We start from the raw sequence: 17,480 nt of genomic DNA, 5'->3' as shown, positions 1-17,480 counted from the left end.
GCGTATCTGAGGTTGTTGATATTTCTCCCAGCAATCTTGATTCCAGCTTTTAATTCATTCACCCCAGCATTTTGCATGATGTACTTTGCATAGAAGTTAAAATAAGTAGGGTGACAATATACTAGCATTTAAAATGAATGCAATTTTATGGTTTCTTAATATGGTGTATCATAGCTGATTGATTTGGGGATCCTGAAAAATCCTTGCATCTCTGGGGTAAATCCTACTTGATCATTGTATATGACCCTTTCAGTGTATTGGTGGATTCAGTTTGCTAGTATATTTTTGAGGTTTTTTGCATCTATTGTTTGTCAGTAAGATTGTTATTTTCTTATTTTGTGATATTTTTGGTTTGGGTATCAGGGTGATGGTGGGCAAAAAGAATGAGTTTGGAGGTGTTCCTTTCTCTTCAATATTTTTGGAATAGTTTGAGAAGGATGGATGTTAACTCATCCCTAAATATTTGGTAGAATTCACCTGTGAAGCCATCTGGACAGGAACTTTTGTTTTTGTAAATTATTGATTCAGTTTCATTACTGTTAATTGGTCTGTTCATATTTTCTTTTCCCCTTTAAAGAAATATTTATTTATTTGTTTGGCTGCACTGCATCTTAATTGCAGCCCTCAGGATCTTTAGTTGCAGCATGTGGGATCTCGTTTCCAGATCAGCCTGGGCCCCCTGCAAGGGGAACACAGATTATTAGTCACTGGACCACCAGGGAAGTCCCTGTTCATATTTTCTATTTATCCCTGGTTCAGTCTTGGGAGATTGTACATTTCTAAGAGTTTGCCCGTTCCTTCTAGATTGTTAATTTTATTGGTTCATTGATATTCATAGTAGTCTCTTATGATCCTGTGAATTTCTGTGGTGTTAGTTGTAACCTTTCCTTTTTCATTTTTGATTTAATTGATTTGGGCCCTCTCTCTTTTTTCTTGATGAGCCTGGCTAAAGATTTGTCAATTTTGTTTATTTTTCAAAGAACCAGCTTTTAGTTCATTGATTTTTTTCTGTTGTTTTTTAGTCTCTATTTTATTTATTTCTACTCTGATCTTTATTTCCTTCCACTATTTGGGTTTTGTTTGTCCCTCATTCTCTTGTTCTTCTGTGTAAGGTTAGGTTGTTTATTTGAGATTTTTCTTGTTTCTTGAGGTAAGTTTGTGTTGCTTAGAACTGCTTTTGCTGCCTTTCATAGGTTTCGTATCATCATATTTTTATTTTCATTTGCCTCCGTGAATTTTTTAATTTCCTCTTTGCTTTCTTCCATCATTGTTGGCTCTGTTTTGTAGTGTATTTTTAGCCTTATGCTTCTGTTTATTACCATTTTTCTTGTAATTGATTTCTAGTTTCATGGTGGTGTGGTCAGAAAAGATGCTTGCTTTGAGTTCACCTTTCTTAGATTTACTGAGGTTTGTTTTGTCACCTATTTGATCTGTCCTGGAGGATGTTTCATGTGCACTTGAAAAGAATGTGTATTCTTCTGCTTTCAGGTAGAATTCTCTCTATATATATATCAATTAAGTTCATCTTATCTAATGTTCATTTAAAGCCAGTTATTGATTTTTTTCTAGATGAGCTGTCCATCAATAAATGTTGTGTTAAATTTTCTATTATTATTGTGTTATTGTCAATTTATCCTTTTATGTTTATTACTCATATTTATTTATGTGTTCCTATGCTGGATTGGAGAAGACTCTGATGCTGGGAAGGATTGGGGGCAGGAGGAAAAGGGGATGACGGAGGATGAGATGGCTGGATGGCATCACCAACTCGATGGACGTGAGTTTGGGTGAACTCCGGGAGTTGGTGATGGACAGGGAGGCCTGGAGTGCTGTGATTCATGGGGTCGCAAAGAGTCAGACACGACTGAGCGACTGAACTGAACTGAACTGAACTGATGCTGGATTGTGAAAGTGAAAGTGAAAAGGGCTTCCCTTGCGGCTCAGCTAGTAAAGAATCTGCCTGCAATGCAGGAGACCTGGGTTTGATCCCTGGGTTGGGAAGATTCCCTGGAGAAGGGAAAGGTTACCCACTCCAGTATTGTGGCCTAGAAAATTCCATGGACTGTATAGTCCATGGGGTTGCAAAGAGTTTGACATAACTGAGTGACTTTCACTTTGACTTTTCATGCTGGTTTCATGTGTATTACAATTGTTATTTCTTCTTGAATTGATCCCTTGATCAATCCAATAATGATGCAGTGTCCTATTTCGTATCTTATTACAGTCTCTACTTAAAGTCTATTTTGTCTAAATATTACTACAACTTTTGTTTCCATTTACATGGAATACTTTATCTCTTCAGTTTCAGTCTGTGTGTCTCTAGATCTGAGGTGAATGTCTTGTAGGAAGCATGTATATGAGTCTTATTTCTATATCCATTCGGCCACTCAGTGTCTTTGGATTTGGGCAGTTAGTCCATTTACATTTAAACTAATTATCAGTATGTATGTTCTTACTGCCATTTTGTTCATTGTTTTGGATTTGGGTGGTGGCATCTTTTTTTCCCCTTTTTCTTCATTGATTTTCTTCTCTTGTGAGTTTATGGCTATTTTTAATGTTATGTTTGGATTCCTTTTTCTTTGTTTTTTGGTGTATCTGTTAGATTTTTGTTTTATAATTACTATGAGGTTTTTGTATAGCAGTCTATTATAAACATAGTTAAAATTGCTTTTCCCTTAATTTCTAATGCATTAATAAAATGTGCTTTTGTGCTCTCGTTTCTTACAATAGTTTTGATATCATATTTTACATTTAATTGTTTTATGTAGATCTTAACTGCTTATTATGGATATAGACGATTTTACTACTCTTGATTTCTGCTTTATTGACTACGCCAAAGCCTTTGACTGTGTGGATCACAATAAACTGTGGAAAATTCTGAAAGAGATGGGAATACCAGACTACCTGACCTGCCTCTTGAGAAATGTGTATGCAGGTCAGGAAGCAACAGGTAGAACTGGACATGGAACAACAGACTGGTTCCAAATAGGAAAAGGAGTACGTCAAGGCTGTATATTGTCACCCTGCTTATTTAACTTATATTCAGAGTACATCATGAGAAACGCTGGGCTGGAAGAAGCACAAGCTGGAATCAAGATTGCCAGGAGAAATATCAATAACCTCAGATATGCAGATGACACCACCCTTGTGGCAGAAAGTGAAGAGGAACTCAAAAGCCTCTTGATGAAAGTGCAAGAGGAGACTGGAAAAGTTGGCTTAAAGCTCAACATTCAGAAAACGAAGATCATGGCATCTGGTCCCATCACTTCATGGGAATTAGATGGGGAAACAGTGGAAACAGTGTCAGACTTTATTTTTTGGGGCTCCAAAATCACTGCAGATGGTGATTGCAGCCGTGAAATTAAAAGACGCTTACTCCTTGGAAGGAAAGTTATGACCAACCTAGATAGCATACTGAAAAGCAGAAACATTACTTTGCTGACAAAGGCCTGTTTAGTCAAGGCTATGGTTTTTCCTGTGGTTATGTATGGATGTGAGAGTTGGACTGTGAAGAAAGCTGAGTGCCGAAGAATTGATGGTTTTGAACTGTGGTGTTGGAGAAGACTCTTGAGAGTTCCTTGGACTGCAAGGAGATCCAACCAGTCCATTCTAAAGGGGATCAGCCCTGGGTGTTCTTTGGAAGGAATGAGCTAAAGCTGAAACTCCAGTACTTTGACCACCTCATGCGAAGAGTTGACTCATTGGAAAAGATTCTGATGCTGGGAGGGATTGGGGGCAGGAGGAGAAGGGGACGACAGAGGATGAAATGGCTGGATGGCATCACCGACTCAATGGACATGAGTTTGGGTAAACTCCAGGAGTTGGTGATGGACAGGGAGGCCTGGTATGCTGCAGTTCATGGGGTCGCAAAGAGTAGGACACAACTGAACGACTGAACTGACCTGAATAGCTTTGTGTGTGGGATATTACCTACATGTACTATACATTTGCCTTTATTGGTCACTTTTTAAATTTTATAATTTTCTCATTTCTAATTCTGGCCTTTTCTTTTTTCACCCAGTGGATTTCCTTTAACCTTGTTTGTAACGCTGGTTTTATGGTTCTGAATTCTAGCTTTTGCTTGTCTGTTAAGTTTTTGCTCTCACCATTAAATCTGAAGGAGAGTGTTGCTGGATTGCATGTGCTTGGTTGTATGTTTTCCCTTTCATCACTTTGAGTTTTATCATATCACTTCCTTCTGGACTGCAGAGTTTCTGCTGAAAAATCAGCTGATAGCATAGCCTTATGGGAGTTCCCTTGAATATTGTTTCTTAGTTTAATATTTTCTCCTTATCTTTAATTTTTGTCATTTTAATTACAATGTGTCTTGGTGTGTTCCTCTTTGGTTTCATCCTCTGTGGGACTCTGTATTCCATAGACGTGGATGACTGTTTCCTTTCCCAGGTTAGAAAAGTATTCAGTTCTTATGTATTCAAATATGCTCTCAGTCCCTTTCTCTCTCTGTCCTTCTTTTGGCACTTCTGTAATGCAGATGTTAGTGTGCCTGATTGTGTCTCAGAGGTATCTTAAACTATCTTTATTTCTTTTCATTCTCTTTTCCGTTGAGTGGCAATAATTTCCTCTATTCTGTCTTTAAGCTCACTGACCTGTTTCTCTCTATCATTTAGTCTATTACTGATTTATTCTAGTGTATTTTTCATTTCAGTTATTGTATTCTTCAACTCTGTTTGGTTGTTCTTTATGTTTTCTCTTTGTTAAAAACTTCTTGTAATTTCTCAGCATTCATACTTCTCCCAAGTTATTTTGTTATCTTTAACATCATTAGTGTGAACTCTTTCTCAGGTTTCTGATCTCTGCTTCATCTAGTTCTTCTGGTGTTTTCTCTTGTTATTTCTTCTGCCAACTCATTTAGTGTAGGAGATCAGATATGGAGAGCTGAATTGATCATCCTCTTGATTTATGTGTATCAGTTCATCAAGGTCTCTTGTTTATTTTATTTTGTTTTATATCATTTTATTGTTTTATTTATCTCCCTATCCCCCAACTTTAATACATCCTCCCCCTCTTATGAGGAGTCACTGAAATATCATTTTTGTATTTTTCTTCAATCCACCTTCCATAAAGTTACATTGAATTTAAAAAAAAATCATGTCTTGGATTTTGTTATTATACATGTTAGAATTTACAGAAATATCATTGTGCTGCATTTCTGTTTTTACATATTTTTACTCAACATTGTGCTGTGAAGATTCAACTCATATATAGGTAAATCCTGATCACATGATAATATATCACTAAACTTCCCTTTGGTGAGGGACTTGTTACTGTTAAATCCCTTTATTTCTTAATGACTTAAACTAAAGGTTGAAGTTCTGGTAGATGATTCAGATGACCACTGATCTGATCTCACCTCAGTAAGTGAGAAACACTGGATGCCACAAGCACAACAGATTATTTATGGGATGTAAGGAATCAAAAGATTACTTGAGAACTTATGCCTAGATTGAAACTAAGAGCAATTATATTTTTGTAAATAAAATATTTATACTTAAGATACTGTTATTTTTCAGTGGAGATAGTTATACTAGTTATAATTACATTAAAGTGGAGTTTAAAGACTTTAAAGAAAGATTAGGACCTGTTTTGATGAATTTGAAATATATTCCTGATGTCTGATTCTTTTTCTGTTATAAATAGATAACATTTGTATAATTTTTAAGAATCTAATTTCACGTGAGTGAATTTGTGTTTATCTGACTTATTTCACATAGTATGATAACCTCTATTTTGTTATTTTTATTGCTGAGTAATATTCCATTATATATAAGCACTGCACCTTCTTTATCCATTCCTTTGCCATTGGCTATTAGGTTCCTTCTATATCTTGGCTATCGTAAATAGTGCTGCAGTGAACTTTAGGGTTCATATATCCTTTCAGATTGTCTTCTCAGGAGATATGCCCAGGAGTGGGATTGCTAGGTCATGGTAGTTCTATTTTTAGTTTTTTAAGGAGCCATCATACTGTTCCTCCATAGTGGTCATGTGTGTGTATGCTCAGTTGCTCACTCATGTCCAATTCCTTGCGACCCCATGGACTGTAACCCATAAGGCTCTTCTGTCCATGGAATTTTCCAGGCAAGAATACTGCAGCAGGTTACTATTCCCTTTTCCAGGGGATCTTCCCAACCCAGGGATCCAACCCACATCTCTTGCATCTCCTGCATTGGCAAGCGAATTCTTTACCAATGCACCCCCTGTTGTACCAGTTTACATTCCTGCCAATGGTGTAAGAGGGTTTCCCTTTTCTCCTCACTTTCTAGCATTTACTGTTTTTAGATTTTTTGATGATGGGCTTTCTGACCGTGAAAGTTGGTATCTCATTGTAGCCTTGATTTGCATTTCCCTGATTATTAGTGAGGTTGAGCACCTTTTCATGTGCTTTTGGGCCATCTATATGTCTTCTTTGGAGAAATGTCTGTTTAGTTCTCCTGCCCATCTTTTGACTGGGTTGTTTGTTTTTTTTGATATTGAGCTGTATGAACTATTTGTATTTTAAAAATTAATCTCTTGTAAGTCACTTCATTTAAAAATATTTTCTCCTATTGTGTGGGCTGTCTTTTCATTTTGCTTATGCTTTCCTTTGCTGTGAAAAAGCTTTTAAGTTTAATTAGGTCCCATTTCTTTGTTCTTGGTTTCACTTTCATTACTCTAGGATGTAGATAAGAAAGTATTTCTGTGATTTGTGTCAGTGTTCTGCTTATGTTTTCTTCTAAGAGTTTTATAGTGTCTGGCCTTAAATTTAGGACTTGATCCATTTTGAGTTTATTTTTTTTGTATGGTGTCAGAGAATGTTCTAATACAGTTTTTACAACACCACTTATTGAAGAGACTGTCTTTTCTGCATTGTAAATTCTTGCCACTTTTGTTATGGATTAACTGACCATAAGTGTGTGGGTTTTTCATAGAGTTTCTATCCTGTTCCATTGATCTGTATTTCTTATTTTGTGCCACTGTAGTACTCTTTTGATTATTGTAGCTTTATAGTGTAGTTTTATATTTTGTATTATTATTATTTTAATACAAAGGCCTTTTATTTGTAGACTTGACATTTAGCCAGCTGTAAACACATTTAAGGGGATTCAGCTACACTGAAATTCTTATCAGAATGTTTGGATGCTCTTGGACAAAAGGAGGTTTTTAAATTGAAGATTTACAATATTATAATATTGATTTACAATATAGTATCAATTTCGGGTATACAGAAAAGTGATTCAGTTATGTATATACATATTTTTATAGATTATTTTCCAATATAGGTGATTGCAAGATATTGAATGTAGTTCCCTGTGGGTTTTTTATTTTTGATGTAGTGTAAATGGGATTGTTTCCTTTATCTGATTTGTTGTTCTTAAATCAGAGTACATGAGAGAATCACCTGTTCAGCTTTTAGATGTTTTAGATTCCTGGACCTTGCCCCTACCTTTTAAATCTTAGGATAGGGCCTAAGAAATTATATTTTTAGGAAGTTCTTAAATGATTAATATGTACCCACTATGGCATCAACTGGAAAACTACTGCATTATAATGTATCACTTATTTTACATTATTTTTTAAATGAAAATCAATTATATACCATTAGAATGTTATTCATTTATGCCAAAGTTATTAGTTTTCATTTAAAATTAGTTTTATATTGTTGTATATTAAAGAACACTTAACTTACATATTATAACTAGCACTCTCATGTATCTGTTAAATTAGATTTTGAATAGTATTAAAGTGAATACAAATTTGAGAAAAATATGTGCACCAATATTTGAAGTAAACCTACAATTGAGAACTCCTGCTGAGAGTGGTTCTTCAGAAAATTCTGAAGAGAACTTACATGAGTCGGACAAGTGCTCTGAAAAATCTGCAATATATGAAGATACATCAGAAAATGAAGTCAATGTTTTCATTAAACAATCAAGTGAAGAACTACTTCCAATGAAGAAATCAAAAAGAATGAGTTACAGCTATGAAATTCTTTCAGGTAAAGTAAATGACACTATTAAAAGTGAAAGGAAATATCTTAGCAGCTGGAAAATAACGTGTGAGAGAAAATTTTAGTAGTTTATGTATTATCAGTTAATAGTGTATGATTTTTATAAATGTAAAAGGATAAATTAAAATAACACATGAAAGAAAATTTTAGTAGTTTTGAATTTATCAGTTAATAGTCTATGATTTTTATAAATGTTAAGGACTCTTGAATTTCTTCTCAGATCTCCTTAATCAGAATCTGGGGATGGGGTGTACTGCTAGAATTCAGTCCTTAAGTAACCTTCCCAGTTTATTCTTGGGGTTTTAGAAAGTACTGACAATATAACCTTGTTAATTAGCTGACATAAATATCAGTTTTTATATAAAAATAAATTTTTATTCTGTTTCTTTTGATGGATTCTGATAGAACTAGACTTCGATACTGAGTTTGAGAAAAATTGCATGAATGATGAGTAAGTACTAGATATTTTTGAAATTACAAGTAATTGTATTTTATGTACTGTATTCTTCTTATATATGCTTTTATTATTTTCTCTTAGACTTCTAGAATTCCCTACAAATCTCTTTATAACTCCCAACAGATTGGACTTTTCAATACAAATTCAAAATATGGTGGCTGCTATTGAAAAATGCATAAGTAAGTATTTTTTAAAGTTCAGTTAGATTCACTGTCTTTCTTTGGCAACATCCCAGAAATGTGCAGACATTACAGTATATTAGAAAGTTATAAACTCACACTCTTTGGAATCAGTCAATGTGAACTTCAAATTATTTGAGGATGTGTGAATTATACATATGGCCATTGAGTGCCTAACTGTTGGGAATTAGGTAAATAGCCCAAGGTTCTGATTTTTTTGATAATGTACTACAGAATTTTATAGACTTAAATAAGGCATGTCTTTTATGTCAGAGCATAACTGTTGTAAATATTATTTTCACCTTACATTTTTATTAATAGTTTTCAGCATATAGGTCTTTCATCTCCTTAAATTTTTTCCCAGATATTTTTTGGATGCAATTTTACATAGGATTTTTTTCTTTTTACTTTCCCTTTCTAAATTTTCATTATTAGTGTAAGAAAATACAACAGGTTTCTGTGTTTTAATATTGTATTTTGCTGAATTCATTTATTCTAATAGTTTTTGTGTGGGTATTTTTAAAGTTATCTTTATGGAGTTTCATATCATTTGCAAATAGTGACAATTTCACCTTTTCCCTTCAAATTTGTATACTTTTTTCCTTTTTCTTCTCTGATTGCTGTGGCTAAAACTTTCAATACTACATTGAGTCAAAGGAGTGAGAGGAGGCAGTCTTGTCTTGTTCCTGAATTTAGTGGGAAAGCTTTCAGATTTTCACTGTTGGGAGTGATTTTTGCTGTTTGTCATAAATGGCCTTTATTGTACTGAGATGACACCATTTATGGCAGAAAGCAAAGAAGAACTAAAGAGCCTCTTGATGAGGCTGATGAAAGTGAAAGAGGAGAGTGAAAAAGTTGTCTTAAAACTCAACATTCAGAAAACTAAGGTCACGCCATCTGGTCCCATCACTTCATGGCAAATAGATAGGGAACAGTGGAAAGAGTGAGAGACTTCATTTTGGGGGGCTCCAGAATCACTGCAGATGCTGACTGCAGCCATGAAATTAAAAGACACTTGCTCTTAGGAAGAAAAGTTATGACCAACCTAGACAGCATATTAAAAAGCAGAGACATTACTTTGCCAACAAAAGGTCCATAGAGTCAAAGCTATGGTTTTTGCAGTAATCATGTATGGGTGTGAGAGCTGGACTATAAAGAAAGCTGAGCACCAAAGAATCAATGCTTTTGAACTGTGGTGTTGGAGAAAACTCTTGAGAGTCCCTTGGACTGCAAGGAGATCCAACCAGTCCATCCTAAAGGAAATCAGTCCTGAATATTCATTGGAAGGACTGATGCTGAAGCTGAAACAATACTTTCGCCACCTGATGCAAAGAACTGACTCATTTGAAAAGACCCTGATGCTGGGAAAGATGGAAGGCAGGAGGAGAAGGGGATAACAGAGAATGAGATGGTTGGATGACTTCACCGATTCAATGGACATGAGTTTGAGTAAACTCCAGGAGTTGGTAATAGACAGGGAGGCCTGGCATGCTGCAGTCCATGGGGTTGCAGAGTTGGACACGACTGAGCAACTGAACTGAACTGATTATGCTGAGATCTGTTCCCTCTGTACCCACTTATATGAGTTTTTTTATGAATGGATGTTCAATTTTGTCAATGCTTTTTCTGACTCTATTGAAATGATCATATGTTTTTGTCTTTCTTTTGATTAATGTGGTGTATAGTATTTGTTGCTTTGTGTGTGTTAAACCATCTTTGTGATCTAGTAATGAATCCAATTTGGTCATGATATATGATCCTTTTTATGTATTGGAGGATTTTTTTGAGGATTTATGCTAATATTTTGCTGAGGAGTTTTGCATCTGTATTCATCAAAGCTATCGGCCTTTAATTATCTTTTATTGTGGTGTCTTTGGTTTTTGTATCAGGGTGATGAGGAACCTGTGGAATACGTTTGAGAATATTGCCTTCTTTTCAGTTTTGTAGAATAGATTGACAATCATAAGTTATTTGTATGTTTGGTAGAATTCCCTAGTGAAGCTGTTCAGTCTTAGACTTTTGTTTGCAGGTAGTTTTTCTAATTACAGATTTTTTTCACTTCTAGTGATTGGTTTGTTCACATTGTCTATTTCTTCCAAATTCAGTATTGGCAGGCTATATGTTTCTAGAAGCTTGCCTATTTCTTCTGGGTTTAACATTTTGTTTGCCTATAACTTTTCATAGTACTCTTTCATAATTTTTTGTGTTTTTGTGATACTGGTTGTTATTGCTCATATTTCATTTTTTATTTTGTTTATTTGTGTCCTTTCTTTTTGATGAGCCTGGCCAGATGTTTGTTGATTTTGTTTATCTTTTAAAAATCACCTCTACATTTTATTGATATTTTCTATTATATTTTTGTTTATATTTTATTTATTTCCTCTGATCTTAATTATTTCCTTCCTTCTGTTGACTTTGGGTTTTGTTTGTTCTTTTCCTAAGTCTTTTAGGTGGTAGGTAGCTTATTTATTTAAGAGTTTTTTGTTCTGTTTTGTTTTTTTGATGAAGATCTGTATTGCTATGAACTCTGTCTTAGAACTGCTTTTTTTCATCCCATAGAATTTGTAATGTTGTGTGTTTTTAAGTTGCATATTTGGCGTTATTTTCTGATTCTCCTTTGATTTCAATCTTGACTCATTGTGTTTTTAGTAGCATGTTTAGTCATTGTTTGGCTTTTTTCCCGTTTTTCTTTTTTAGTTGATACCTAGTTTCGTATTGTGGTCAGAAAAGTTGATTGAATTAACTTCTGTTCTCTTAAATGTTTTGCGGCTCATTTTCCAATTTAGATTATGTTCTATGGTAGAGAACATACCAGGCAACCTTGAAAAGAATGTGTGTTGATGTTTTTTGGATGTAGCCTTCTGTTGTTGTTCAGTTGCTAAGTCATGTCCGACTCTTTGACTGCAGCACGCCAGGCTTCCCTGTCTTTCACTATTTCTCAGAGTTTGCTCAAACTCACATCCATTGAGTTGGTGGTGCCATCCAATCATTTCATCCTCCCTCATACCCTTCTTCTCTTTCCCTCAGTCTTTCCTAGCATCAGGGTCTTTTCCAGTGAGTCAGCTCTTCACATCAGGTGGCCAAAGTATTGGAGCTTCAACTTCAGCATCCTTCCTTCCAATGAATATTCAAGGTTTATTTCCTTCAGGACTGACTAGTTTGATCTCATTGCTGTCCAAGGGACTCTCAAGAGTCTTCTCTAGCACCACAATTCAAAAGCATCAATTCTTCAGCACTCTGCCTTCTTGATGGTCCAGCTCTCACATCCATACCTGACTACTGGAAAAACCATAACTTTGACTATATGGACCTTTGTCAGAAAGTGATGTCTCTGCTTTTAACCCACTGTCTTGGTTTATCATAGCTTTTCTTCCAAGGATGAAGCATCTATTAATTTTGTGGCTGCAGTCACCATCCTCAGTGATTTTGGAACCCAAGAAAATAAAATCTGTCACTGTTTCTACTTCTTCCCCATCTGTTTGCATGAAGTGATGGGACCAGATGCTATGATCTTAGTTTTCTGAATGTTGAGTTTTAAGCCAGCTTTTTCACTCTCCTCTTTCATCCTCATCAAGAGGCTCTATGTAGTTCTTCTTCACTTTCTGCCTTTAAAGTGATATCATCTGCATATCTGAAGTTGTGATATTTCTCCTGGAAATCTTGATTCCAGCTTGTGGTTCATCCAGCCTGGCGTTTCACATTATGTACTCTCCATAGAAGTTAAAATGAGCAGAGTGACAATATGCAGCCTTGACATACTCCTTTCCCAATTTTGAACGAGTCCAGTTGTTCCATGTAAGTTTCTTTATCCATTCTCTCACTTTTTGTCTGTCTGTGCATCATTTGGCCTGAAGTGAGTCTTTTGTAGGCCACATATTTCAGGTTCTTGTGTTATTATCCAATCTGTCATTCTCAGTCTTTTGATTAAAACATGTAGTCTATTGACATCGTTTTGTAATGGCCACTTGTTTTGCCTCTATCACCACATGATGCTTCATGCTCATCTTGTATTTTCTTTGCCTCTGCCCTTAAATCAACCACTTTTTCAAGGAGCACTGGTTGGTTCCTTTTATAGGAGAATGAATTTTAGGAATAAAAGGAGCTAGACTGTAGATGTGCTCATTACTATAGCACTGTTATTGCTCTTAGATGCTATGGTGAAAAGATCTAGAGAATGTATGTATATATACTAGCTCATATATAACTTATGCATCTGTATGTCTATATCTATTTTTTGTTTGTTTTGTTTTAAACTATGAGTTCTTGAGGCTTTCCTTGTAGCTGAGTCAGTAAAGAGTCTGCCTGCAATGCAGGAGACCTGGGTTTGATTCCTGGCTCAGGAAGGTCCCCTGGAGAAGGAAATGGCAACCCACTCCAGTATTCTTGCCTGGAGAATCCCATGGACAAAGGAGCCTGGCAGGCTACAGTCTATGACGTCGCAAGAACCGGATAGGACTAAGCAACTAAGCACATGGCACATGAATTCTTACTGATATATCTATCAGATCCCAGTCTAGCACCTTCAGGGTTCATTCTCGCCTTCTACTTTTCCTAATATGTAACTTTTTTCTCTTTTGGTGAGAAATGTGGCTCACATAATCAGCAATATAGTTACTTATTTGTTATACCTGTATTATATTTTCAGAATTGCTATCCCTACGTCTTTAAGAAGGCTTCCCAGGTGACTCAGTGGTAGTGAATCTGCCTGTCAATGCAAGACATGCAGATTTGATCCCTGGGTTAGGAACATCCCCTGGAGAAGTAAATGGCAACCCATTGCAGTATTCTTGCCTGGGAAATCCCATGGACAGAGGAGCCTGGTGGGCTACAGTCTATGGAGTTGCAAAAGAGTTAAACACAAAATAGTGACCAAACAACAGCAACCACCGCTTTAAGAAACAAATATATCAAATAAGTACAGTGTTTATGTAGGGTCCTTTTAGTGTCTAAACTTATAGTCTACAATAAAAACACTGTTTTCCAAAGTAACTTAAATCAGCTCTTTCCCATCCTCTTCAGTGTGGTTGTACAGTTCATTTGTAATGACTTGTGATGTTTGTTTTTTCAAATGCTTAAAATATATGTATTTTTGTATATCTTTTTAGATCTTTGTTTATTTTTTGTTGGGGTGTTTATTTATTGTTAGGTTGTGAGAGGTCTTAATATGTATTCTGGATACAAGTATTTTATCAGATACAACATTTGCAAAAATTTCTCGCTGTCTATGCCTTAACTTTTCATTCTGTTTTTATTTTTATTGAAATATAGTTGCTTTACAATGTGTGTTATTTGTTACTATACCACAAAGTGAATCGTTACATGTATACATACATCCTGTCTCTTTTAGATTTCCTTCTCATTTCGGTCCCCACAGAGCACTGAGTAGAGTTCTCTGTGCTATGCAGTAGTTTCTCATTAGTTATCTGTTTCATACGTAGTCATTATATATGTCAATCCCAACCTTCCAGTTCATCCCACCTCCTTCCCTGCTTAATATTTATAAGTTTGTTTTCTACGCCTATGTCTCTATGCTTGCAAATAAGTTAATCTGTACCATTTTTCTAGATTCCACATATAAGCAATATTATGCGATATTTTTCTCTGACTTACTTCACTCTATGACAGTCTCTAGGTCTACCCACATCTCTGCAAATGGCGCTATTTTGTTCCTTTTTATGACTGAGTATTATTCCACCATAGGTATATACCACATCTTTATCCATCCCTCTGTTGATGGATATTTAGTCTGCTTCCATGTTCTGGCTATTATAAATAGCACTACAGTGAACTTTGGAGTACATCTATCTTTTTTTAATTTATGTGTAATTGGAGGATAATTGCTTTACAATGTTGTGTTTGGTTTATGCCATATATCAACATGAATCAGCCATATGTATAAGTATGTCCCCTCCCTTTTGATCCTCTCTCCCATCTCCCACCCTATCCCACCCCTCTAGGTTGTCACAGAACATGGGTTGCATGTATCTTTTTGAACTATGGTTTTTCTACAGGTATATACTCGGGTGTGAGATTACTGGATCATAGGGTAGTTCTGTTTTCAGTTCCTTAAGAAACTTCTATACTATTCTCCATAGTGGCTGTATCCATTTACACTCCATCCAAACAGTAGGAGGGTTTCCTTTTCTCCACATCCTCTCCAGCATTTATCATTTGTAGATATTTTAATGATGGCCATTGTCACTGGTGTGAGGTGATACCTCATTGTAGTTTCAGTTTGTGTTTCTCTAATAATTAGTGATGTTGAGCATCTTCTCATGTGTTTATTAGCCATTTGTATGTCTTCTTTGAAGAAATGTCCATTTCCACTCATTTTTTGATTGGAGTGTTGGAATTTTTTTTATATTGAGCTACATGAGTTGTTCATATGCTTTGGTGATTCATTTGCAAATATTTTCTCCCAATCTGTGGGTTGTGTTTTCATTTTGTTTATTAAATGTAAGGCTGCACACTATAAAACTCTTAAAGGAAAACATAGGCAGAACATTCTTTGATATAAATCGCAGCAAGATCTTTTTTGACACACCTCCTAGAGTAATGAAAATAAGAACAAGAAAATGCGATCTAATTAAACTTAAAAGCTTTTGCACAGTAAAGGAAACCATAAATAAAGCAAAAAGACAACTATCTTTTCATTGATTCTCACAGAGCTAAATTTATTAATTTTGATAAGATACAGTTTGTCAATTTTTTTGTTTTAAGAATTATGCTTTTGGTTTTGTCTCTCACAACTTCTTTGCTTAGCTTAAGGTCACACGTATTATCCCTATATTTTCTCCTAGAAGATTTATAGATTTGTGTTTTATATTTAGATATGTCATTTATTTTGAGCTGACTTTTGGACAGCGTATGCAGGGTACTTTGAAGGGTTTTTTTTTTTTTTTTTTTTGGCCTTAGACATCCAATTTGTTCAGCTTGATTATGAACTCAAGGAGAGTAGAGATAGTGTCTTCTAATTTTTGTATCCTCGTAATGATATAATGCTCTTCACACAGCAGATACACTTTAAGTATTTGTTAACTTAATGATTTCTTCTGATTTTTTTTTATCATACCTTGACCCACCACCCAGTACCCATGAGTGATTGTTTCTATAATAATTAATTCCAAATTTTTATACCTGCCTTTAAATTCTATTTATCAGTATAGAATACTAGATAGCCCTCAAAGGAAATCTGCCTCAGTTTTCAGTAGTTCTAAATGTCCTTGATAATTTTAAAGCATTGCTTTCAATGGAATTTCTGAATGTACTAAACTTTGAATCATATATTTTAGCCAAAATTATTCCTCTTTGCCAAGATCCCCGCCTGTCTATCTTTACTGAGTCAGCTTTAATTATGGATTTACCTAATAAGAAGAAAAATGTAAGTGACTATCAAACCAGATGGCCAGATTGTCAGGTCCTTTTTGAAATGGATCCTGCCTACCAAGATAAAGTAAGTTTAAAAATAGTTTGTCTTAAGGAAGGAATGTTTGGCTTAAGGAACAGAAATGCACTGAAATTTTCAGATGAAAGGGATTTATTGAAAAATTAGAGTATCATAATTAATGGCAATTGGAAAATCACTCCCAGCTTATCTCCCTATTTGTCTTCTTCATGATCTTTCCTCTTTGTTTGCCTCTGTATATTTTTTCAAACCTCCACTATGAAAATAATCTTTCTCTTTTATAGTTCCCTCATAATATTGGCTTGCTAATGTTGGCCCTGAGTTTTCCCATTACTATCTAACGTGGCATTTTTTTGTTCAAACTCACAAAATAACCAACTTGCCTAGCTTGGGTCAAGATTCTATCCAAAGGCTGTTTTAAGAATTGGGTAAGGTCCCATAATATTTAGAACTCATCTTTTCTAGAGCTATGTGTGAAGCGTATACACTAAAACAAGGTAACAAGCCAAGGAATAAATGACTGATGTCCTTACTACATGGCTCAAAATAACATGCTAATTATAAAGTTAAATAGCCTACTAAAGCTTTACATAAAACAAAATATAAAAAGCTATCTAAATTTCTTAAAGTCTTAAGTTTCCTAAATATTTAGATATTTAACAGACATTCTTAACAAAATGAACTTCACATAAAACCATTTTAAATGTTTTAACCAAACCATTAGATTATTAGATCATACTATTATCATTTTAAAAACAAAATCCTGATTGACTTTTTAACATTTTTACTTATAGATTGCGAGTTTCCTGACTATTATTGGAAGTTCAATGGGCCAAGTTAGTATTTACAGCTGCCAGTTTAGGAAATATTGTACTATGGTAGAGAAGGCCAAAATCATAGGTACCAAAATATCATCTATGGAAGAATTAACTTCAACACAGTTTAAAAGTATACTGTCTAAATTCAGAAACTACCTTCGACAAATTGTTAATATGGCCATTGAGAAGCGCATTGGTATTTTCAATGTTATGAGTTTTGATTATCAGTTACAATGCTTACCATATGTTGAGAACATCATAGATATGAGCCAAAATCTCTTGAGATCTGTAATTGAAAGAAAGAATGCAAATCTACTGGAGGTAAGTATTTTGAATATTCCTATTGCATGAGAATCAATTTTTTAAATTTGTAACACTGTATTGAGATAACATCAGCTTATAATATTATGTAAGTTTCATGTGTACCACATTATATTTCAATCCTTTTCTTCCTATCCTAAAGTAGCCATTCTGACAGGTGTGAGATAATATCATTGTGGCTTTGATTTGCATTTCTGTAATAATTAGTGATGTTGAACATCTTTTCATGTGACTATTGGCCATTTGCATGCCTTCAGTGGAAAAAAGTCTATACAGCTCTTCTGCCCATCTTTAA

General features: G+C 34.9%; 1 protein-coding gene across 2 annotated transcripts in view; it reads left to right on the top strand.

The window, feature by feature from the left end:
* The window catches only part of DNAH14 (dynein axonemal heavy chain 14), a 376,358-nt gene that overhangs the window by 100,672 nt on the left and 258,206 nt on the right, over positions 1–17,480 (top strand). For both annotated transcript variants that reach the window (XM_086345146.1, XM_086345147.1), the window contains 5 exons: positions 7,723–7,993; positions 8,411–8,456; positions 8,544–8,641; positions 15,934–16,094; positions 16,841–17,185. In XM_086345146.1, the coding sequence (XP_086201272.1) occupies positions 7,723–7,993; positions 8,411–8,456; positions 8,544–8,641; positions 15,934–16,094; positions 16,841–17,185 (921 nt within the window). The remainder of the gene's footprint in view (positions 1–7,722; positions 7,994–8,410; positions 8,457–8,543; positions 8,642–15,933; positions 16,095–16,840; positions 17,186–17,480) is intronic.

The sequence above is a fragment of the Bos grunniens genome, chromosome 16 (assembly GCF_055505025.1).
Source record: "Bos grunniens cultivar Pamir isolate PY7600 chromosome 16, Bosgru_T2T1.0, whole genome shotgun sequence".
NCBI lineage: Eukaryota > Metazoa > Chordata > Mammalia > Artiodactyla > Bovidae > Bos > Bos grunniens.
The sequence above is the reverse complement of the archived record's forward strand: the minus strand, read 5'-3'. Positions and strand labels throughout refer to the sequence as shown.